Genomic DNA, 21395 nt, shown 5'->3' with positions numbered 1-21395 from the left:
CTGAATTGATTTCTGCGATACGTTTAATCATCTATTCCGACAAAGACACACACACACACCTATTGCGTAGCCGAACACAAGGACAAGGGAAGGGAAGGGAAGGAAGTTATTGATTAGCAGATCCCCTTCGACGACAACCCATCGTTGCGGGAGAAACTCGGATATCCGGATCCTTGTTTTCTTAATAAAGCTGTGTTCGTGATACGACTTTAAAAAAAAAGAAGGGAATTCAGAATTCACGTCGGCCAATTGAGAGATACCTGTTGCTAATATGATCGGATATCAAAATCAATATTATTTTATAGTTCCCTTTTATCCCGTCACATACGCGTTCATTTCTTGGAAAGGGTTTCAAGAAGAAAAAAAAAAACGAAAATAACATTTAGTATGACACGGGAACGTATGCAATGCTTAAAGCGTGTAGCAATATGAGGGTGGGGTAGTTTCATCGTTTGCCATGGAAACGGTGCAGTCCAGTTGAATAACAACATATGCCTTCTTACATTTTGTACGTAGTACACGCATCTAAAATGTATACACTACGACCCTCTGAACTTTTATACAAGTCAAAGGTGAGATAATCCAACACCGACAAGAGAAACACGGTCCTTTTTTTATGTCTACAAACAAAATGGGTTTCCTCCACTTTCATTTTTGCATTTTCGGCGCTCGTGTATATGCAACATACTCCCATGACAATTGCGTATGAGATTACTTCCTTTTCCCGGAATCATCATCTTGCTATTCCCTTTTTTTTTTTTTTTACACCACTACTTTTTTCCTCGAGAGAGAGAACAGAGGAAAGAAGGAAGGAATAGAGGAAAAAAAAAAAGGGGGCAAGGATTGGAGTCTGCGCCGTTAGTTTGTTTCGGCAGTTACATAAAAGGGTAACGCACGTCTCTCTTGCTCTATCGCTTGTTTGTCAGCATAGGCTATATCGTACGGTAACCTACGCAGACAGCGGAAGAGAGGCGAGAAGAAAAACTTTTTCCAAAAACAAAGTACAAAAAAAAAAAAAAAAGAAAAGAAAAGTTGGGGGAACAAGATTCCGTGTGTGTTTCCTGTGGGCGCCCGCCAAAAGAGGGAGCTACCATCCGGTTGTTCCAGTTCGCATCTCGCTTCGTGCAGAGCCACTCCATTCACGCAGCACAACCGTTCTTGATCTTCACGCACGATTCATCCGGCGGTCAGCATCGCAATCCAAACTTTCATTCTTGCTCGAGAGTTGCCGTTGGCTGGTTTTCTACCACTTACACAACCCTTCTCCGTTTTCTTTTATTTTTCCGTTGTTTTAGTTTCCTTTATTTTCTTTTTTTTTTTTTTTTTTTTTATTCCCACAGTTTTTTTTAACAGTCAGTGATTCACTTCTTCTAGTGTTTCAATGGCACTTGGTTTGAATTATCATCAGTGATTGTTTTTGTTTTGGAACGTTTGAAATTTTGACGTGAGAGTTGGTTTCACAAAACTCAGATGGGCGTTGCGGAACCAAGCCGGTGTCGCCGGCCTATCGCCAGTCAATACAACAACAACAGTTGAGTTGTCAATGTGTTCTCATCACTGTCACGGCCTCGTTCCGTGATATTATGGAACACAAGTGCGTCTCCCACTGGACAACATGTCGCCGTTTATCGACGCATCGAGACAGACAGACGCAATGCATTATTGGATATTAAATTCGCTTCTTTTAATTTACATGGCCACCGTCGCTGCCGGTAACCCAACAGGTAAAAAACAAGATAAGCGCAAAAACAAAAAATTAGCTATTCCTGTACACTGTGCACTTTTCGAAAGAAATTGCACGATACAAACGGCATGTATGTTACTACTCTCTCAAATTCGATAACACACGAAACGGCCAAAAAAAAAATGGAGAAAGGTAGAATTTGCCTTGCAAAAACAAAAGGGAGAAAAAGAAAAAAGAAAAGCGGGCAACACGAAGAGCTACTTTGGGATAGCGTGTATACTTTACGTGCGCCGGTATAAAGTTTCGCTAGACTGATGCACGCACGCGGGAGATGTTGAACCAAGCGAGAGACACAGAGGGAGAGAGAGATGAGCTTGGATCCAATCGATTATTCCCTCGCCAGCGAACGTCATAAGAGAGAGAGAGAATGGCGAAGAGAGGAATAAAGTTTCTGCTGTACATCACACGGGCTGGTGATTAACGACGAAACTTTGAGCTAGACGGTAGCAGCATTAGATAGTTTGTACAAAAAAAAAAAAAAAAAAAAAAAAAGAAACCCTTTGAAAAAATCTTCACTCAAAGTTGTGTCCTTTGCAACTCTAATGATCTAACGTTCCACATGCCCTCTGAAAGGCAATATCCTCCTCAATGCTGATAGTTTACGTTCCTTTTTCTTTTTGATTTTTGGTCTTGTCTTCTCTTACGCATTTTAGTGTTTGTTTTCTCTAAAAGGTGGCGCTCTAGTCGCTTTGATAAATTTCTGTCTTTTTTTTTTTTTTGTCGTCCTAGACGGAAATGGATGGGCAAGATCGGCGGCCAACGAGACGGCCACAACTGCTGGAAACAGTTTAACATCGACGACGGCCAGCTCCAAAGTCATCATTGATTCGAGCGATGATATCATTCCGATCCAGTCCGACTACGATTCAGTCCGAAGTTCCGTCATCTTCTTTAGCGCTTCCCTTTCCATGTTCGCTGCCATTGGTATCATCGTCTTCTTCCGCAAGTGCGTCAACTGTCCCACAGAGCGACCGGACGGCCAGCTCCGGCACGGACGCCATCACTATTACACGGCAGGTGGCGAAATCGCCCATTTCAGGAGCTTGGTCGATCGAACGAGCGCTACCAATGCCGTCACGGTCGTTGACGTGGACGACACGTTCGATGTCATCACCGGCATCGACGTCCCGCTAAATCCATCGTCGAACAGTAAAATGACCAGCCAAGAAGACGAAATCAATGTGTCGCCAAGTCATAAAGCCACTTGTCATTATCCGCTTCTTTCTCTTGTCGATTCGACATCCGGATTCCGTTTCTATGACGACGACGATGAAGTAGCAGATGGAATCGACGATAATCAGGCACCTGGAGATTGTACCTAATAAAAGCGCGCGCGCTGCTGCAGCAGCATGGAACGACACGAGTTTTCATTTGCGTCCCACTCCCCCTCTTCAATCGATATCTCCTATTTCGGTGATGTATTAGTCGTTGATACTTGTGTTCGTCGATGTCGCCACAGACCAAAGCCAAATTATCGATCACTCTTTTGATTTTTTTTTTCCCCTATCCCTTTCTTTGCTTGCACAAGCGTCTCCGTCTCGATATATTTTTTTTTTGTACCCAACCTATAGATTTGGAAAAAAAAAAGAAGACGACGCTGAAGAGAAATGCGGTCGATCGATAGTTTTTCCCCTGTGCGTTCTGTCTACTTCCCTTGGCGTGTTTAGTCCTTACCCTAACGGAATTCACTATGTTGGATCTCGCACTCCACCTTTTCTTTTTCTTTTCACTTGTTATATTACTGGCCATAAAAGAAAACACTGTGGAGGGACTACCGAACGTCTACGCCAAGTTCTATGAAAGCTCTATAATTATTTATCTGTATGAAACAATCTCACATATTATTTCTATACATGGCTGTACATACAATGAAAAGCAAATAATCTGATAATCTATTTGATATAGCTCTATGACTATTTATCCCCGACAAACTCATCTATGTCGTTTGATTCCCTTTCCCACCCTCTTCCCGTTGTATTCTTGCAATACAATTTACGAGTTAGCCAAAAGATGTCGCTGAAATTGCTATTTGGCTCATCCGCTATTATTTTGCTCACGCACGGTTCGTCAGTTCCAAACCTCTTTTGTCTGTACGTGTTAAATTGTTGGGCGTTTGCGACCATGGCAGCACACATACACACACGCAAAACGCATCAATAAATAAAAAAAAAAAAACAAAAAAAAACACATCGCTAGTTTCATTATCGACGTCGTCCCCATTGCCATTAAAGAGGATTCAATCACGCACTCGAATGATTTTTCGGCAATCATCTCCGCATGCCTGAAAAACATTATTTCTCTCGAGCGCTATTCCCGACTACAACTGATTGCTTTGCTATTTAAAAAAAAAAAAAGAGGGGATAAATATCGGTCTGCGTCTTCTCAGTTGTCAAGGAGATGGGGCGTGACAACACACCGTCCATCACGTTATTACGCCCCCCGCAGGATCTCCCTAAGAACATTCTCTCCCCCCCCCCTTTTACTCAGAGTAACTTAGAGCTTAGAGTGGCTCAAGTACTTCAACTTCGTCAGTAAATGTGAAACGCAGCACGTATAAAAAGAAATTACAAGACAAAAAAGAGAAAGTAAAAAATAATGGGAAAGAACACACAGAACATTTGTCATCTTGACTCCAGCGGAAGGCTAGCGCGTAGAAATTTCACGTACCATAAAATCGAGTGCAACCGTGCATACGGCCACGTTTCGCATTAACCCTTACGTCGCATCACGACAGATCTTTCTGCGTTTGAAACGCAATTTAAAAGAGAGAGAGAGAGAGAGAGAGGATCAAAGAGCAAGGGAACCCCATGAACAAAAACGAAACCTGCAAGGGTGATATGGTTCCCCATCTTTCTTTTTCTTTTTGGGCTGGCTAGAGAAAACTGGCTGTGTATAGAATAGATACGATTATGACGCTTGGTAAAGCTTGCCGGATGGGCTCTGCAAAGGGAAGATAAAATAAATAAAAGAGGATCCCCAATGCAATTTTAATACCTTCGTGTGCATATAGGACGAGGTATATAAACTTTCACATTCGACCTATGGGGATTTCACATCAACAATTTTTCAGTTTTCAACAATAAGTTATGGGTCAATAAGAGGCAATGTGATAGATGGAAGGAAACTCTAATGACGTCAAAATGAGCCTGACTGACGGTCGATTGAACTGTTTGAGGTACGCGGTAAAGAGACGCTCCATTACCACCTTATTATACAATAGAATTGAAATATTAAATTGCTTTTTACAAAAATAAAACAATAACCGTTTTCGCTCAGTTTACTTGCTTAAAGAAAATCACCTGATAGTTATTTTATCCCATTATTCAGTATGCCACGCTATATTCGTGACATTTTACAGGGAGACATCAGAGGCTGAGTAAAGCTCGTTATTGATTACTAAGGGTGGATTCAATCATCGTAGGAGGAGCTACATTTCCCACTTTTTTTTTTGGTTTTTATAGTGTGGGGACTGTAGACGTGCTGAACATGTTCTGATGGACCCCCCCCCCCCCCCCGGTGGCACATTTTACTTCTTTTTTTTTCCCTCTTATTTTATTGACCACTATGGCTGGCAGCATTACATAACCCTAACTAACGAAACGGAAGAGCAGGGAGGGGCTAAACGTCCAGTTCCAACCGGGTGGATGGCAGTACCCGGCAGTTCTTCCACCGACCAACGCCAGTTCTTTAATCATAACCCTTCTGCCGTTCCTATGTTCCATTAAGTCTAAAAAACAAAAGAAAAATCAATTCTTCCCTAATGAACTCTAACTTGTTACAACTTGCATTGACACAAACTGCGATCAATGCTCCCCCCACCCCGAACAAAAAAGAGGTGGAATAACTGCGTGCATGTCTGTACGAGGACCGGCCCGTTTGTCGACCAACTACCGTAAACATGCAGACAAAGAACTCTTGTAATCAATACCTTTGGGTGAGGGCAATGTAAGGACGCGTCGGCGTTCAACTCTATCGGCCCAACTGTACGTGTACGCAGCATAGATAAGAGGCGCAGAGCGATGATACTACCGGGGACTGTCGGCCTTAGTTTCGATATCACCGTCGATGTGAATATCCGATGTTGACGTCGGCGGGATTTTTCTATACATCGTCGGTATACAAAACTCGTAGAAGCGCAACGCATTCGGGGGGAGGAAAATAAAAAGAGACGGGGAGGAGGGAAGAAAAAAAAACGCAGTTGGATGTGGAGCTTTGAGTTAAGGTTATAGGACAAAGGAGGAGGGAATCTAGTCCCGCCCCGTGCCAGGGCGGCGCGTGCTCCAGTGAGTGTTGCATGGTTACAGCACGCGGACGTCTTGTCACTCTGCTCACGGGGTGCGCGGGACTGAACGTGAGGGCCTAAAGGCATAGTCGATTAAGCGGGAAGAAAAGACGGACGATCACTTTAAACAACAATTTGTTCCTTGTCTGTGATGTTATTACTTTCACGGTGAACTATTTCCCCCCCCCCCTTTTTTTTTAGTTTTTAGTTTTTTTACAAACAACTGGTCACCGGTCCGCATGGGGTCCTTCCGAGTGACGTTGAGTCTCCACAAGGAGCCGGACAACAAACCCGTTTTTTGCAAAATGGACGGACAACGGTTCGCCCAGCAGCGGACAGTCAAATTCCTTGCGGATAGCAAATACCGCTTCGATATTAACATCCGCCCCGCCAAAATGGTCAGGTAAATGAAATATCTTTTGGATGAAAAAATAAAAGAAAGGGGGGCGGTAATAAGCAAAACAGAAATTTGTAAAAATTTTGGTTGTCAAGAAATCGCTTAGCTTAAAAAATTACAATTTATTCCGCGAAAATGCAATTTCACGCCGATTTGCATCACATAAATCAATGTGAAGCAATTGGTACAATAAAACACAGCCAAGGCCCAATTTTGTACGGCCAATTTGAATAAGAAATGCGAAACAGGAGCAGAGAGGAGGCGACGGGGCAACAGACGGGAGAGTTGGCTCCCATTAATCTTGGCGTCGCGAATTCCACATGCGCCCTATTCTCCCTCTACACAAAAGGCCATTGAATTTTTCCGTCGGCCTTTCCCGCGGGACTCCCGACCCTATAGTAATAAATCTTGCCCATTTCATCCCCCCCCTATGTGTGCGCCACACGACGAACTGTATGACGCGCATATTTCATTCTGAGCCTCTTTAATTTTTGAAATTTCGCGCCCATCTAACGATAACCCCCCCCCCCCATTCGGTAGCGCACCCCTTGCTATTTGCGTCAAGTATTTGATTCATATGGCCATTGCTAAGGATACCAAACCAAACAAAATGGAAGTCCTCTAAATGCATTGCGATCTATATCAAGGTGTGTGTACATTCAAAGGTAGCGCGTTATATTGGATGACTTTGACGTCCACACTCACCGCTATCGATCGGTCGACGCCTATTTTGCAGACGCGCGTGCATCGACTGGATAAAGCATCAAGATGGGCGAAGAAAACAGGTCGCTTGTGTTTACTTCGTTACAGCCGAACGTGCGGTCTAAAGTGGTCGTAAATATAGCTACAAACTCGAACGGGTAGTGAACCGATCGATTTTAGATTAACTCGCCAAACGTTTTCGCAGTAATGGCGGAAAATGATGGAAGATGAATCCACAAACGCCAATTGCTTCAAAGGTGAAAAGGGAGCTAATCTGGTTCGTTAATCAACTAAATTTCACGCTACATGGTCGACTTTCATTTCCCCCTTTTTGTTTTTAGCGCTGGGAAAATGAGATTGGCTCCCAACCCCAACTGTTTTTCTAAATTCTGAGACCCGGTGTTTTGAATTTCAAGGGTTTCGGTGACGTCACGGATCGCCATTTGCAACGGATCGATTGAAAAGCCAATGGATCACTTCATGGCATGTCGCGCAATACGACGACAGACTAGATGCCAACAACAAGTTTTCAATAACAAAAGAAGTCAGCCTCACAAACTTTCAAATGGCATTCTCGGTATTAGAACTATAGTGGGACAATGACAGAGAAACAGGCGAAACGATTACCATTACGAATAGAAAATCTAGGAATTTTTTTTTTTTTTTTCAAAAGAAACAATTAGCGTCAAATAATCTCTAGGAACAATCCGTTCGCACAATCCGCGAGAAAACAAAGAAGAAAATAAAAAGGGAGAAAAGGAACAGTTTTGTTGAAATGTGAGCTGGGCAAGACTGTCAAAATCAATACTCATTGCCTCTTCCATTCCATTTGATTTTCTCCTATTTCTCTTTCTTTTGGCTGCCCCCTTTTTTTTTTCTTCTCTGTATTCCCATTTTCACCATTTATGGATCATTAAGCTGCTGGATCTTATTCCTTTCAACGTCCGTAACGATATACTATATTCTCGGCCAAGTGTTTTTTTTCTGTATCCCGTCCGGGTTCGTTTAGTCCATGCGCTTGACCATTCCGGCGGCTTTAACAACGGTTTATTGGCACGACAAAGTGCACCAGCGCCATAGAAAAACGTGGCCGGCTGTTGCTCCAGTATTAAAAGCTTTTCTTTCTTTTCCCAAACAAAAATGAATACAGAGGCATAGCCGTAATGGAACGAGCCCTCGAGGTGACCGACAACTCATCAAAGTTGGAGGACGAAAACGCATCGAGCTATTCCGCTTTTTTTCAATTAGACAATCTACAGCCGTCCAAGAAAGGACAACGAGAATCAGTATCCCTGCACGTGAAGGTAAATCCATTGTTTGTTACGTTTTCTCTTGTCGTCCCCGGTTGACATAATCCCAAAAGCTCATTTTTGAGAAATCCCTGTTGGACTGATAGCGGATTTCTCTCCGCTCTGAATGTTTGCTTTGATGGATTTACTTGTCAACTGAAAGTCCCCGTTTATCTCGTGATTCCTTTTCCAGATGGACGGAGGTTACGAGTTCACTACGACACTGCAAATCAAAATCTACAACGCAAAGAGCACGCAACATTGTGACTGGGGAACGACTGTTCATTCGATCGAATATGAATGCCATACCGACCAGCAGAACAACAGTATTAAAATAGTTAAAGACACTTTCCGATAAAGAGCATTTAATGGACGGGCAATTAAAATAATTGCTGGCCAAGTGAAATCACCCGCCCACAATTATGGCTTTCCAAACAAAAGAATTGCGTTTCCCTCTACGAATCAGATTTCCAAAGAACAACGAGATCTCATCAGTTTTAAACGACAAATATTAGTGCAAATTATATTAAAAGAATCTAGTAGCATTTCTGTCCTGGATGTCGAGTGATTGGTTGTGTTGTTTGATTAATTTATTTGGCCTATCAAACGGTAAGGCAATGCTATTACATCCACCCTCAACCATGACGAAGCAAGTCATTTACGCCAAAGGTTTCATCGTTAGAGCGCACATTGCAACAAAATATTGCTTCGCGTTATAGCATATTACCGAAAAGAAAGGGTTACATCAATGAAGAGGAGTTGTTTACGCAGGCAACACTATCCAAGCAACAATGGGAAAACTCTACTAGTGACGACATGGTTCCATCAACGGAAAGACGACGATAAGCCAGGGAGCGATCACACTATTGCGGCAAAAGTTCTATACCCGCAGCACATATCCCCTTCGCATTTTAACCTCATCCACCTCCAGCTCCTCCTCCACGCCTAGTCGGACGGTAGCATACGCCACTGCTTCCATCCCCCATCAACGGATTGTACTCTGAATAATGATTATGTGGATATCAATGTTAAAAATTTGCCTGTTTTAGAATACAGTATGTTGAATGCTTCAAAATGCAGTGATGATTTTACCTGGCTTCAACTTTGGTTTGTCAGATTTCTTTTTTAAGACACCCTGTTGAAGTTGGTCATTACTGGATTCTGTTGCAAGAGTTTTACTGCTTCTACCTAACTTTGTGCCATACTTCTCCAGGTTCTTTAACTTTTCTTGGCGCAAAAGTTCTTCTTTCTATTGAAATAGCAGGGGAAAAAATGAAGTGGGAGCTCAAAGCAATTTGTTCTACACAGACCTCTTTTTGCTTACTGGCGTGTTCTCTGGCTTTTTTGTCATACTCTTCTTGCATTTGCCTTCTAGCTAATTCCACAGCCTCTTGCCTTGCAAGGATCTCATCTGCACCTGAGTCAATAAAACCATAATTCTAATTTTTCCTCTTCAATGAAAATAAACTTCCTTCTTACTAAGATTTGAGTATTCGGCTGAGCTGATAACCTGGGAAGAACGAAACTTCTGCACAAGGTAGTAGACACCAAGTGCAATAAAGAGAAGTAGCCATGGATTGGTACTAATGAGGACGGAAAGAGCTGCAAACACAAGTGTAAATCAAGATTGGCTCGAAAATACTGAAATACTAGATGACATACTTTGCTCAAAAATACTCTGTTCGATGCCACTTGGTCCCCGCTTGCTTGAAGCTCTTTCAAACGTACTATCCATGTCGTCTTCCACTACCGTTTCCACCGTCGCCCATTCGTCTGATTCCGTCATATTACTTTTTTCAGATGATCAATTCATTCGTAGAGATATCGAACTATTTCCCAAAGGGATTAGTGTTTACAAAAAAATGCCCTGTCACTTTCGACGGTAACCAGCTCTCTTCGTTAAGCAGATTCAACGCCATCTAGCAGTGAAGCTCACAGTAGGATTCGCAATAAAAGTTGACGGAACGTCAGTGGAAACGTAGCAACAAGAAACAACATGTGTGCAACAACATTGTGCAATTTTTCAAGGTCTTTCCCCCTCTTGGTTAACCAAGAGCGTGACTACCATAGTAGAATCTTCGCACTAAATTTTAGAATAGTCGACCCGAGAAAATCTCTTTGGGATTTCGATGAAAAACCCGGCAGTGTCCTTGGTTTATCAAAACCCATTTTTAATGTGACAGTTAAGCAAGCCTTGGAAGAAACTGGAGCATTTCATCTTTAAGCGTAAGTTTTCAAAATAACGTTTGCCAGCGGAAATGTCGAGGAGCAAATAAAACAAGATTACTATTGTCTGCAGATGGGCAATAACAATTCTGTCTCTGTTGGCCCAAATGAAGCAAGTCAAACTATGAAGACACCAGCCTCGAACAGGTATCCATCATGTTTTGATCTATCAACTCATTTCCTAAATTCAAGTTTGGTTTAGGAAAATGGCATGGCAAAGTGAAGACACCAAGGCAGTTGAACATGCCACAAATATGTCAGCAAATGCCAAACTTCAAGCAACCGATGCAGAAGTTCCTCTTCAGGAAATTAACAGCCTTGATATTTTCGAAACTCTATACAGACTGCCAAATGAAATAGAAAATCTAAAAATGCTTCAAGACTTATCTGAGGAAATACTTCATGAAAGACAAAGAATAATAAAAAAACTCAGAGAGATGGCGGACTATTTAGCCAAAACCCACAATGACGTTCTAATCGCCGATCGTGTTGGAACTGGAGTCGGAATCGGATCGGGTTTACTTGTTATTGGCGGTCTAATCGCTGCTCCCTTTACTGCCGGTATATCTCTCGGCCTGACAATCACAGGAACTGCCACTGGTCTACTGGGTGGCGTAACCTCCGCAGGAGCCAACATAACTGGTTACTTTATTTCCAAAAATGAGCTCACGTCTCTAAAGGCTGAACTCGGGGAACACTTATTGCACCTGGAAAAACTCTCCACAGCTGATTCAAAGTACTTGGTCAGAGCTACGCGTTTTCGTCCGACGTTGGAGATGTTAGGAAAACTATCGGAACAAGGATGGATGCAACTGTTTGGGACATTTCAAAAATTAATAACGCTTGCCCTAAATGGGGATTATGCGCAGATCAACAAAGCTGTGAATCATGTGGCAGATCCTCAAATCAAACATTTAATTCAAAAACTTCCTTTGCCACTTGATCCGGAACTGTTGCACGCCCTAGCTGATGCGTGCTCTCTTGTAATAACTCAAATGCGGGGCATCAAACAAGCAATAGCAGCGTTCTTGAATTACTTTAAAAGACCCGAACTGGCCAAGCTTGCCGTCATCTACACGAGTTCCGCGGCTGCAGCGAGAACAACCACGGCAACTGCAGCGACGGAAATCAAATCTGTTTTTCGTGGAACGCCAATGGCGATGACCAAAACTGCTCGTACAGCAGCCGGTGCCTTAACTGCTGCATTTATCGTCATTGACGTGATCCACATGGTACGCATTTGCTACGAAACAGGAGAGACTCCAACAGTACAAGAACTCCGAAAAATGGCAAATGATCTTGAAGAAGAAATAAAAGTTCCATCGGACGATGCCACAAGTGAGAAGGAATTGCACAAAATGGCCAATGATTTTCAAAAAGAGATGGACTCTACAGTTGACGCTAGTAAAGAGACCATGAAAAAAAACGAACCATGTTTCAGGCCCAGTGATGTTCGAGCAAAAATAGGAGTTCCTTCTACGGACACGGGAAGGATTGAAGAAACGGACGACGAGCAATTTTTTGATTGCCGAGAAAATTAATCTTTTTAACATGATTTACAAGCAAAAATTTATAACAAAGGAATGCGAGAAACTAGACTATGCCTGCTTCACTAATGAAATAATCTTACTACATGGGAAAGCTTCCATTTGATACTTTAAACGGCCTTTTTTCAGCAATACACGGATGTCAAATTTTGATAAAAAAGTGGAATGCCTCAAGCGCCGCTCAACAACAAAGTTTGCCTGAATATCTACAAGTTGCAAGGAAAACGTACGTCAACGTAAGATTTCCAAGTTTTGGAGGCAATTAAAAAATGATGCGATACAACTATCAGTGTCAAAAGTATTTTTCCAAAAGCATGTCAAAGAAAAATGTGCTGTTGTTTGCGAGAAACAGCCAAATACAGCTTTGGAAAATAGCTTTACGTAACGCTTCAGAAGTAAGTAAATTTCCAACAGTTTCCTTTCAAAAATTTAACTTATTGCCGAAATGTTACATAATTTCAGCAAAACCAGAGGTATCGAAAGATCACAAAAACGCAAGGGAAAAAAACACAGTAAAAGCCTTTTCCGCAGAGGCCCCATTTCAAATAATACAAACCCCAAAATAAGGTTATGCAAGTTATTTTAAAAATTGTCATTCGCAAAACCGCCTTTTCAGCAAAAAGAACGTAAAAATGTCAGAAATCACAGTCGAAACAACTAACGAGCGTAAAGAGCAGGGGACGTGTAAAAGCCCGCACCGGAAATGTCTTCAAAATGTAAAAAAGGTATGATCGGTTGATACACAATTTCTTTCCCCCAATATTTAGCAAACAAACGAAACAAGGCGATGAGTCACGTGACCCTTGAGCCGATGCTCTTTTTGAAAATGGTAGCCGAAGGAAATGTCATCGTGATTGCCGATACGCTCCAACTAGATCGCGTATGTCGAGTTAACCTTAATTTTACCGAAAAAGACTGTTTGGCAATGGACGATGGAAATCATTCGGAGATTCAGGTAATGAAAAACAAAAGAAACAAATGAAAGAAAAATTTCAAAAAATTTACGACCAAAATCATTACGATCAGAAAGCAGTTCAAATCTACCAAAATAATTTGCACTATTATCAAGGCTTAATGGCCAGCATCTTGCCTGTCCTGGTCATTTTTTTGATTGGATCAATCAGCGATCGATACGGTAGAAAACTACCTATGGTGATCGTGCTAAGCGGATTCGTAGTCTACGCCATGGTTTACCTTCTCGTCATTCTTGATCCATCCTGGCCTGTGGAAATTCTATACATTGCTTCGTTTGCGATTAACATAACAGGAAATTGGGTCCTTTTCAACATGGCAGTTTACAGCTATTTAGCTGACATCACGACGACGGAAAGGCGTACAAAACGAATGGGATGGATGGACGCTGTATGGTCGATGGGCAAACCGCTGGGTACATTACTCGGTGTATGGTTGTACCAAAATTACGGCTACATAACCGTGTTCGCTGTCTCCGCCATCCTGTGGTCAATGTGCCTCATTTTTACCGCAGCCGTCGTTAAAGAAAGCATCGCAAAGCCGAGTGGAACGATACAGCAGGAGAAAACCCTTCCATTTATAATCGACTTGTACCAAACAGTTTTTAAACGTTACCCTCATCGCGTTCGAGTTTATTTGTTTCTACTTACAGCAATCAAATTGGGTGTTTATCTTGCCCACGGACATCAAGTGAATCCTTTTTCCTTTCTTTTACCTCCAAAACATACGCAAACAACTTCATTTCTACTTGCAGGTTTACTTGTGGGCGCGTGTGGTGCTCGAATGGGATGTTGGCCAGTTTTCAACATGGTCGGGAGCAAGTGACTTCCTCCATCTAATCGCAATGGTTGTGTGGGTCGGAGTGGCGTCGTCTTACCACCTTTCGGATTACACTGTCGCAATCTTCGGATTGGTATCTATCGCTCTCTGGAACATAGTGTTAGCCAGCACTATCGCGCCATCTGTGTGGTGGCTGGTGATAGTTGCAGCTTTTCTAGGTTCTCTTAAAACAAGCATCGAACCAGCCCTGCGGTCTCTCATAACAAGCGTACCAGACAAATGCGATGTTGGCAAAATATTGGCATTTCTCGGACTTATGGAAGCCATTTGGCAGACGGTGGATAAGTCGGTGTACACGCATCTTTACAACGCTTTCATTCACTCTTTCCCACAGGTACGCAATTATTTCCTTTTTGAATTCTCGGTAAAATTTTGATTAATACGGCGTTATTTTTTTTTTTTGCGCAGATCAATTTTGTGGTGGAAGGCGCTATTGCATGCATTTTGCTAATGGGGCTGATTAGATTGAAACGAGATTCCGAGAAGTGGAGCGAGAGCAATGCGTTTTAACGTTGAGGTAAAGCAACAAGCAGAAAAAAAAATTAAAGGAAATTCTTGAAGGAAGTCGATGAGTTTAGACGAAAAAATAAAGATTCTCTTGAAAACAGGAAGTTGTTGTACAATGCATGTGGTTTCGGATTACCCACCCCGATCGTGGTTCCCAAATTTTTAAATCAAAATTTAACGTAAAAAAAAAAAATGGGTAAAACAAAACGACGGATGAGTAACACAACACGCAAGCAAAGCAACCATACTTCGAAAACGGCAAGAGAGAAATAATTGATAGCAACAGCCCTCCCATTTTTTTCTCTTGCGTACATGTTGCGGAAATCCAATGATTCCGCTTACATCTACAAAATCACGTATTAGCAAATACAATTAGGGCAGGTAAATGCGTATTTCTAATCTTGATTTAAAAAAAGAAAAACGCAGATCAACGTAAGGTTTCTGAGTTTAAAAAGACATTTGGAAAGTGATGCAATTCAATTATCAACGTCGAAGTATGCCCAAGACAAATTTGCTGAGAGTTGAGAAACACAAGCATTACGTAACGTTTCGGAAGTAAGTAATTTGTAATGGTATTGATTTGAACCAATTCAACCTTGCAACGCAAAACGTTTCGTAAATTTAGCAGGACGCAATCACTGACAAAAGGGAAAAATAGTGGCGATTTTCTACAGGAGCCGCGTTTCTCCATAATTGAATTTAGCAAATCCAAAATAACTGGGTAGTGCTTTTTCTCCATCCAAGATCAGATAGTGTTCCTCTAGTTCGACAAAAGAAGACAAGAGATGCCAGAAACTACATGTGAAACGACTGATGAACGTAAAGAGCAGACGATGGCTGAAAGCACTCCCCTGAATTTTTTGGAAAATTTAAAACAGGTAAAATCAGTTAACCCACCCATGTCTTTCCTCCCACAAATTAGCATCAAAACCAAAAAGGCGATGGGTCACGTGACTCTTGAGCCTATGCTTTTTTTAAAAATGATCGCAGAAGGAAATATCACTGTGATTGCAGAAACGCTGCAACTCGAGCGCTCCTGTCGTATTAACCTTAATTTTACTGAAGAAGACTGTACGGCAATGGACGATGGAAATCATTCAGACATTCAGGTAATTAACAAAAAGAGGCAAAATGAAAGTGGAGAACAAAAACGTTATGATGAAGTGATTTTAATTAGAAAGCTGCCCAAGTCTACCAAAACAATTTCAATTATTATCAAGGATTGACGGCCAGCATTTTACCTATTCTGGTTATTTTCTTGGTTGGATCAATCAGCGATCGTTACGGCAGAAAACTGCCGATGGTCATCGTGCTTGGTGGATTTATCGTCTACGCTATTGTTTACCTTCTCGTGATTCTTAATCCGCAATGGCCCGTGGAAGTTCTCTACACTGCTTCGCTAGCCGTCAACGCAACAGGAAGCTGGGTCGTTTTCAATATGGCAGTCTACAGCTACTTAGCAGATATCACAACAATGGAAACGCGAACAAAACGTATGGGATGGATGGACGCCGTATGGTCAATGGGAAAACCCTTGGGTACTTTGCTCGGCGTACGGTTATACCGAGCATTCGGCTACGTGACTGTTTTCGTCGTCTCCGCCATTATGTGGTTAATTTGCTTAATTTATACCGCAATTGTTATTAAAGAAAGCGTTACAGAACCCAGTGGTACAATGGAGGAAGAAAACCCATTTCAATTTATGACCAACTTGTATCAAACAGTTTTCAAACGTTACCCTCATCGAGTTCGAGTTTATCTATTTTTACTTGTAGCTTTCAAATTGGGTGTCTATCTCGTCCAAGGCCATCAAGTGAGAGGAATTTTTTTTAAAGTTTTCCAAAGATTTACGATTAACAACGTTTACATTCAAAGGTTTACTTGTGGGCAAGGGCTGTACTGGAATGGGATGTTAGCCAATACTCAAATTGGTCGGGAGCAAGTGACATTTTCTATCAAATCGGGATGGTTGTCTGGATGGGAATGGCATCGTCCTACCACCTTTCGGATTATACTGTCGCGATCTTTGGATTGTTATCCATCGCTATCTGGAACATCGTGTTAGCAAGCATTAACGGCCCGTCTATGTGGTGGTTGGTTATTGTTGCAACGCTATTAAGCGCTCCTAAAGCGAGCATCGAACCAGCCTTGCGATCTCTCATAACAAGCATTCCGGAGAAAAGCGATGTCGGTAAAACATTGGCGTTTCTCGGACTCATGGAATCCATCTGGCTTATGGTAGACAAGTCTGTGTATACGCATCTCTACAACGCATTAATTCAATCTTTCCCTCAGGTAAACAAGCATCTCAAAAATTTTATGGTGTTTTTATTATTTGTACAAAGTTTTTTCGTAGATAAATTTTGTAGTGGAGGGCGCTATTGCCTGCATATTATTATGGGGATTGATTTTATTGAAACGAGACTCAGAGAGACCGCGTGATGCCAATGCGTTGTGACCTTCGGGTAACGCTATTGATTGATGCGTTGTGTGAAATGGAGAAAAAAAGCAACAAATGAAAAGCCCTTCATAGAGTAATACCTTGACAACAGAATATCATTACTTATTTGACGAATCCCTAAGTCAATACACGATTTGCGAAAACCTCAATGTTTACCGAAATGTTGAAATTTCACGTTTTAAAAATAAAGATAAAAGGGGCAACGGAACAAGCAGACATAGCAGAATCAAGATCACAAAATCGAGTATGCGAAAATATAAAAGAAAAATGTTAGGCTTTTATACGGTTATAAACGTACAATTTACGAGAGCCAGCCCTCCGGAAGCCAAAAATGATGATCGCCGTGAAACAAAGATATTGTAATTAACGAGACTAGATGCGAACGTGAAAGACACAAAATTATAATCCTCATGCCTCATCAAAAATCAAAAATTTGACATGACAAAATAGGCCACCTATTTTGTCATGTCAAATTTTTGTGTACACCAATACAACATCCCCCCTTCTCGCTTTATTAGTTGCATCCAGTCCCAGAGTAACAAAGCAAAAAAGAAAAGATAATCTAACGCACCACGACTGCTACGTTAAAGATACAAATTTTCCGTAGCAAAACGTAATGGAATGGAAATTTACTTTTTAAACCATGACTTAATTTAACCGGATATTGTTATTTGTTTACAGTTGTATCCCTCAGAGAGGGTGGGCCGATCCCGGAGGTACTGCAATACCGGGTCAACCCGTGGCGGGAGCAGTGCAAGCACTGTATTCCCGCCGGGTTCCAAAAATCAGTTTAATATTCTGGGGTCCATTTGGACCCGTATCAGATATTAAGCTGATAAGAACAGATACTACACTTTGATCTTAGCCAAAAGGCCGAGAAGCGATACTGAACCAATGACTTACACGAGAATATGTAGCTTTTTAGAGGCTGAAATAGCGTTTGTATACGGGGGATCTCAAATCTCGGTTAAATAGTGAAAATCGGAAATTACAAAATATCTTTCTATCATTTCACCATTGTGTTTTTAAATCAATAGAATGTTCATTATTCAGAAAAAGACGTTGAGCAGTATGTAATATTTACAGATAAAAAATGTTCAGAAATTGGTATTTTTCAAGCATCTGAAAGCAAAGCGACGCTTGGACAGTAGCCTTAGGCTATATAGTAGCGCCACCTGGCCACGGCATTTGTAAACTAATGTATGAAAATTCCTATCAGGTTTCCTTGAATCAAGATTGCCCGAGAAAAATGCCCATTCAGAAGATGTTGTAAAATGTTCGTTGTAAAAGAAAACAGAAACGATTTTTTTTTACTACGCATCTCGGTTTAGTGGATCTTTGTTTGATGGGTCATGACATTCCATTTGGATGAAACGTCTTTAAAAAACCACAACGGCGTCATGATCGCCGATCGGGTTGAGATCAGAAGAAGGCTGGAGAAGACTGATCACTACATTTGAGGAATTAATAACGCTAATAACGCAACATCGAAATCAGTGGGTGGTTTCAAAATCAGGAATTTTATCTTTGGAAAATGTTGGGTAGTATGCCTTCCATGGCAACGCAAGTTGAATTTCGCATGGCTTGCTTCAGATGAGTTCAACGCATTGGATAGACGCATTTACCGGTCGACAAATGGTAACGAAACAAGGTGTTATCATAAACAAACCACATGCGATAAGATTTAGCGATCAAGTATTCGTGAAGTAGAAAAGACTAAACTCTGCCATTAAAGACAGTAGGTGTTTTATCAGAGGACAAAAGACCTGTAACGACGTCATTTTTTTAGGACTTGACAAATAGATGACAATCCGGTTTAGCTGAATCGAAGACACTACAGTGGCATAAAAAAATAAATTGCCATTGCTACGAGGCACACGCACACACTGCCTAGACAAAAAAAGATGTCGTGTGTTAAAGTCTCACAGTATCAAATGCTGAAGGCAATTCGATGAGTTGGTAGAATTTGTAACAAAAAGATTGGTAGTTCTGCGGGGCAGACTATTGATAAAAAATTTCGCAAGAAATTTGTGAAATGAATCAAATTGGAACCAATGCAACAGCTGCAATAGTTCTTTTGTAGTCGACAAAGTACCTTATTCATATAGAACTGGGTTAGGAATTAGATAGTACTTCAAAAATGGAGACGGCTATTGCAAGATCAGCAGACGCGTGGGCAATTCGAGCACCGTCGAGCCGTCGACGGACTCCAAAAAAGAAAAAAAAAACAACGCGACAACAGTTCACTACCAACAGCCGACTGGTATGGTCATTAGTGAGCAAAAATGGCAGAAAAACAAGAGGATCTGTCTGATAACGAAAATGAACAAGTCAGAGCTGATTCGGCCAACGGCCCGTGGCAAAAAACTTACAAGCAGTTCAAAAAGGTAATTGTTTAGTTCAACATTGATAATTTCGAATTTCAAAATGAAAAAAAAAAAAAAAAAATGTGACCCACAGGCAATAGGCCACGTGACCCTCGAGCCCATGCTTTTTATAAAGATGGTGGCAGAGGGTAACACAATCGTCATAGGAGACACACTAGAGATTGATCGCGTTTGTCGTGTCAATCTAAATTTTAGTCAAGAAGATTGTATGGCAATGGACGATGGAAATCATTCGCAAATTCAAGTAAATGAATCGAAAAAAATACTTTTAGCAAAAATTAAAACAAAAATGTTTTCAATAGGAAGCAGTCCAAGTGTACCAAAACACCTTTAATTACTATCAAGGATTAATGGCCAGCATTTTACCCGTCATAGTAATTCTCTTTGCTGGATCAATAAGCGACCAGTACGGTAGGAAACTGCCAATGATCACCGTACTCGGCGGGTTTGTAATGTTCTCAATAATTTACATCGTTACGGCTCTGAACCCTTCATGGCCAGTGGAAGTTCTCTACGCTGCCACGGTGGCTGTTAATGCAACAGGAAGTTGGGTCGTTTTCAATATGGCAGTCTATAGCTATCTAGCTGATATCACAACAATGGAAACCCGAACAAAACGTATGGGCTGGATGGACGCTATATGGTACATGGGTGGACCGATTGGGACTTTAATGGGAGGATGGTTATACAAATCGTATGGTATAGCCACCGTCTTCGCTGTGTCTGGTGTGCTGTGGCTTCTTTGCATACTCTACGTAATTTTAATTGTCAAAGAAAGCATCGTAACACCGACTGAAACAACCCCAAAAGGAAAACCGTATCGTTATGTACTGGACCTAGGACGGGCAGTTTTCAAAGCTTACCCAAATCGAGGTCGAGTTCATTTGTTTCTACTAATGGCTGTAAAATTGGGAGTCTTTCTCGTTCAAGGACATCAGGTGCGATCAAATTTAATGTTAAGTTCTCTACGTTTTACGAAAAATTTCAATGTTTTTTTTTACAGGTTTACTTGTGGGCACGACGTGTGCTGGGCTGGGATGCTACACAATTTTCGATTTGGACAGGGACTGATGAAGCAATTCATCAGATCGGAATGGTTGTTTGGGTAGGGCTCGCATCATATTACCATCTAATGGATCACACTGTTGCTACATTCGGATTGGTATCGATCGTTGCATGGAACATTGTGTTGGCCTGCATTACTGGACCGTCCATGTGGTGGCTGGTTATCATAGCAACTTTATCAGGTTCACTGGAGGGAAGCATAGAGCCCGCCCTACGAACCTTAATTACGAGCATACCGGACAAGAGAGATATTGGGAAAGTCCTAGCTTTTCTTGGACTGTTGGAAGCCGTATGGCTGATTGTCGACAAAACCCTCTACACGTTCCTATACAATGCCTTTATCGAATCCTTCCCCCAGGTATGAAAAAGTTTAAGGTTCAAGAAAGTTCAAGTTTAACATGCAATTTTGGGTGCAGATCAATTTTGTGGTGGAGAGCTTTATCGCCATGTTACTGATAATCGTCGTGGTTATGTTAAAAAAAGATTGGCTGAAACATCGGGATTCAAATTCAGCGAAACCTTCAACAGATTAAATTTTAAATTTCCAGTTTCTTCTCAATAGTTCGATTTACCTCAAAAGTAAACAAAACCAAGTGAATTCAAAAAACAAGCCTTGTCAAAACCTTCTGTTGCAAAACAGAAAAAATAACAGCCATACTGGCGGAACAAATAACCCCTAACAGCTATTTGAGTAATAAAGTTGCAGATTTCTCCTACCTTGTTCCCAAGCAGCTTGATGTTACAGGGATGAATGTCATTCCCTAATCCTGTAGCGGAAGGTATCCTGTAATTGCAAGAAAAAAAAGAATTTACATTTTCATGAGGCTTAGTCTAATCGAACAGAATCATTTAGGTCTTAATACTACCTTTGGAAAATTAGGCTTGGTCAGAAGCTCGACTGGAGTTTCTGAAGATTGCAGCGATGTGAAGAACACAATGAAATATTGTCACAACGAAGAACTGGAATGATCTGCTG

At 41.5% G+C, this 21395-nt stretch overlaps 6 protein-coding genes and 1 non-coding gene across 9 annotated transcripts; 5 read left to right on the top strand and 2 right to left on the bottom strand.

Annotated features, from left to right (window-relative positions):
* Positions 1-957: 957 nt before the first annotated feature.
* Positions 958-3277, top strand: LOC130695937 (uncharacterized). Its single transcript, XM_057519005.2, has 2 exons — positions 958-1724; positions 2474-3277. The coding sequence occupies exons 1-2, from the start codon at positions 1616-1618 to the stop codon at positions 3064-3066; spliced, it is 702 nt and encodes a 233-aa protein (XP_057374988.1). The 5' UTR covers positions 958-1615; the 3' UTR covers positions 3067-3277.
* Positions 3278-6013: 2736 nt separating this feature from the next.
* Positions 6014-9529, top strand: LOC130695941 (CB1 cannabinoid receptor-interacting protein 1-like). Its single transcript, XM_057519013.2, has 3 exons — positions 6014-6429; positions 8276-8429; positions 8608-9529. The coding sequence occupies exons 1-3, from the start codon at positions 6266-6268 to the stop codon at positions 8770-8772; spliced, it is 483 nt and encodes a 160-aa protein (XP_057374996.1). The 5' UTR covers positions 6014-6265; the 3' UTR covers positions 8773-9529.
* LOC130695940 (selenoprotein S-like) lies at positions 8987-10315 on the bottom strand. Its single transcript, XM_057519012.2, has 5 exons — positions 10077-10315; positions 9894-10016; positions 9725-9831; positions 9507-9663; positions 8987-9414 (listed from the first exon to the last, which is right to left on the bottom strand). The coding sequence occupies exons 1-5, from the start codon at positions 10198-10200 to the stop codon at positions 9332-9334; spliced, it is 594 nt and encodes a 197-aa protein (XP_057374995.1). The 5' UTR covers positions 10201-10315; the 3' UTR covers positions 8987-9331.
* A 291-nt stretch (positions 10316-10606) lies between these two features.
* On the top strand, positions 10607-12279 carry LOC130695927 (uncharacterized). The gene is made up of 3 exons (XM_057518992.2): positions 10607-10640; positions 10714-10787; positions 10843-12279. The coding sequence occupies exons 2-3, from the start codon at positions 10714-10716 to the stop codon at positions 12179-12181; spliced, it is 1413 nt and encodes a 470-aa protein (XP_057374975.1). The 5' UTR covers positions 10607-10640; the 3' UTR covers positions 12182-12279.
* Positions 12280-12428: 149 nt separating this feature from the next.
* Positions 12429-14610, top strand: LOC130695926 (lysosomal proton-coupled steroid conjugate and bile acid symporter SLC46A3-like). The gene is made up of 6 exons (XM_057518991.2): positions 12429-12582; positions 12650-12912; positions 12972-13142; positions 13214-13849; positions 13914-14333; positions 14408-14610. Exons 2-6 carry the CDS (start codon positions 12820-12822, stop codon positions 14507-14509), a joined length of 1422 nt encoding a protein of 473 aa, XP_057374974.1. The 5' UTR covers positions 12429-12582; positions 12650-12819; the 3' UTR covers positions 14510-14610.
* Positions 14611-15428: 818 nt separating this feature from the next.
* LOC130695924 (lysosomal proton-coupled steroid conjugate and bile acid symporter SLC46A3-like) lies at positions 15429-21173 on the top strand. 3 transcript variants are annotated; one of them, XM_057518989.2, is made up of 5 exons: positions 19218-19354; positions 19428-19598; positions 19657-20292; positions 20358-20777; positions 20836-21137. In XM_057518989.2, exons 1-5 carry the CDS (start codon positions 19253-19255, stop codon positions 20950-20952), a joined length of 1446 nt encoding a protein of 481 aa, XP_057374972.1. In that variant the 5' UTR covers positions 19218-19252; the 3' UTR covers positions 20953-21137. The 3 variants fall into 3 exon arrangements, with proteins under 3 accessions (XP_059353378.1, XP_057374931.2, XP_057374972.1); XM_059497395.1 differs by lacking the exons at positions 19218-19354; positions 19428-19598; positions 19657-20292; positions 20358-20777 and adding exons at positions 15429-15615; positions 15684-16319; positions 16382-16801 and having other exon boundaries at positions 20836-21173; XM_057518948.2 differs by lacking the exons at positions 19218-19354; positions 19428-19598; positions 19657-20292; positions 20358-20777; positions 20836-21137 and adding exons at positions 15429-15615; positions 15684-16319; positions 16382-16801; positions 16863-17110.
* Positions 17662-17852, bottom strand: LOC130697079 (U2 spliceosomal RNA). The gene has a single exon (XR_009002787.1). It is a non-coding gene; the product is annotated as a U2 spliceosomal RNA (small nuclear RNA).
* Positions 21174-21395: the final 222 nt, after the last annotated feature.

Source organism: Daphnia carinata, chromosome 10, assembly GCF_022539665.2.
Source record: "Daphnia carinata strain CSIRO-1 chromosome 10, CSIRO_AGI_Dcar_HiC_V3, whole genome shotgun sequence".
Taxonomy (NCBI): Eukaryota; Metazoa; Arthropoda; class Branchiopoda; order Diplostraca; family Daphniidae; genus Daphnia; species Daphnia carinata.
This window is presented reverse-complemented; position numbering and strand designations above follow the sequence as displayed.

Excerpts from the sequence above, each read along its gene's own strand:
- LOC130695937 (XM_057519005.2), top strand. The coding sequence starts at position 1,616 with ATGTCGCCGTTTATCGACGCATCGAGACAGACAGACGCAATGCATTAT. Across the intron at positions 1,725-2,473 it reads CGCTGCCGGTAACCCAACAG|ACGGAAATGGATGGGCAAGA; the intron begins GTAAAAAACAAG and ends TTGTCGTCCTAG.
- LOC130695941 (XM_057519013.2), top strand. The coding sequence starts at position 6,266 with ATGGGGTCCTTCCGAGTGACGTTGAGTCTCCACAAGGAGCCGGACAAC. Across the intron at positions 6,430-8,275 it reads CGCCCCGCCAAAATGGTCAG|AGGCATAGCCGTAATGGAAC; the intron begins GTAAATGAAATA and ends AAATGAATACAG. Across the intron at positions 8,430-8,607 it reads CAGTATCCCTGCACGTGAAG|ATGGACGGAGGTTACGAGTT; the intron begins GTAAATCCATTG and ends TTCCTTTTCCAG.
- LOC130695940 (XM_057519012.2), bottom strand. The coding sequence starts at position 10,200 with ATGACGGAATCAGACGAATGGGCGACGGTGGAAACGGTAGTGGAAGAC. Across the intron at positions 10,017-10,076 it reads ACAGAGTATTTTTGAGCAAA|CTCTTTCCGTCCTCATTAGT; the intron begins GTATGTCATCTA and ends TTGTGTTTGCAG. Across the intron at positions 9,832-9,893 it reads AGCCGAATACTCAAATCTTA|GTGCAGATGAGATCCTTGCA; the intron begins GTAAGAAGGAAG and ends TTATTGACTCAG.
- LOC130695927 (XM_057518992.2), top strand. The coding sequence starts at position 10,714 with ATGGGCAATAACAATTCTGTCTCTGTTGGCCCAAATGAAGCAAGTCAA. Across the intron at positions 10,788-10,842 it reads AAGACACCAGCCTCGAACAG|GAAAATGGCATGGCAAAGTG; the intron begins GTATCCATCATG and ends AGTTTGGTTTAG.
- LOC130695926 (XM_057518991.2), top strand. The coding sequence starts at position 12,820 with ATGTCAGAAATCACAGTCGAAACAACTAACGAGCGTAAAGAGCAGGGG. Across the intron at positions 13,143-13,213 it reads GAAATCATTCGGAGATTCAG|AAAGCAGTTCAAATCTACCA; the intron begins GTAATGAAAAAC and ends CATTACGATCAG. Across the intron at positions 13,850-13,913 it reads ATCTTGCCCACGGACATCAA|GTTTACTTGTGGGCGCGTGT; the intron begins GTGAATCCTTTT and ends TTCTACTTGCAG.
- LOC130695924 (XM_057518989.2), top strand. The coding sequence starts at position 19,253 with ATGGCAGAAAAACAAGAGGATCTGTCTGATAACGAAAATGAACAAGTC. Across the intron at positions 19,355-19,427 it reads CTTACAAGCAGTTCAAAAAG|GCAATAGGCCACGTGACCCT; the intron begins GTAATTGTTTAG and ends TGTGACCCACAG. Across the intron at positions 20,778-20,835 it reads TTATCGAATCCTTCCCCCAG|ATCAATTTTGTGGTGGAGAG; the intron begins GTATGAAAAAGT and ends TTTTGGGTGCAG.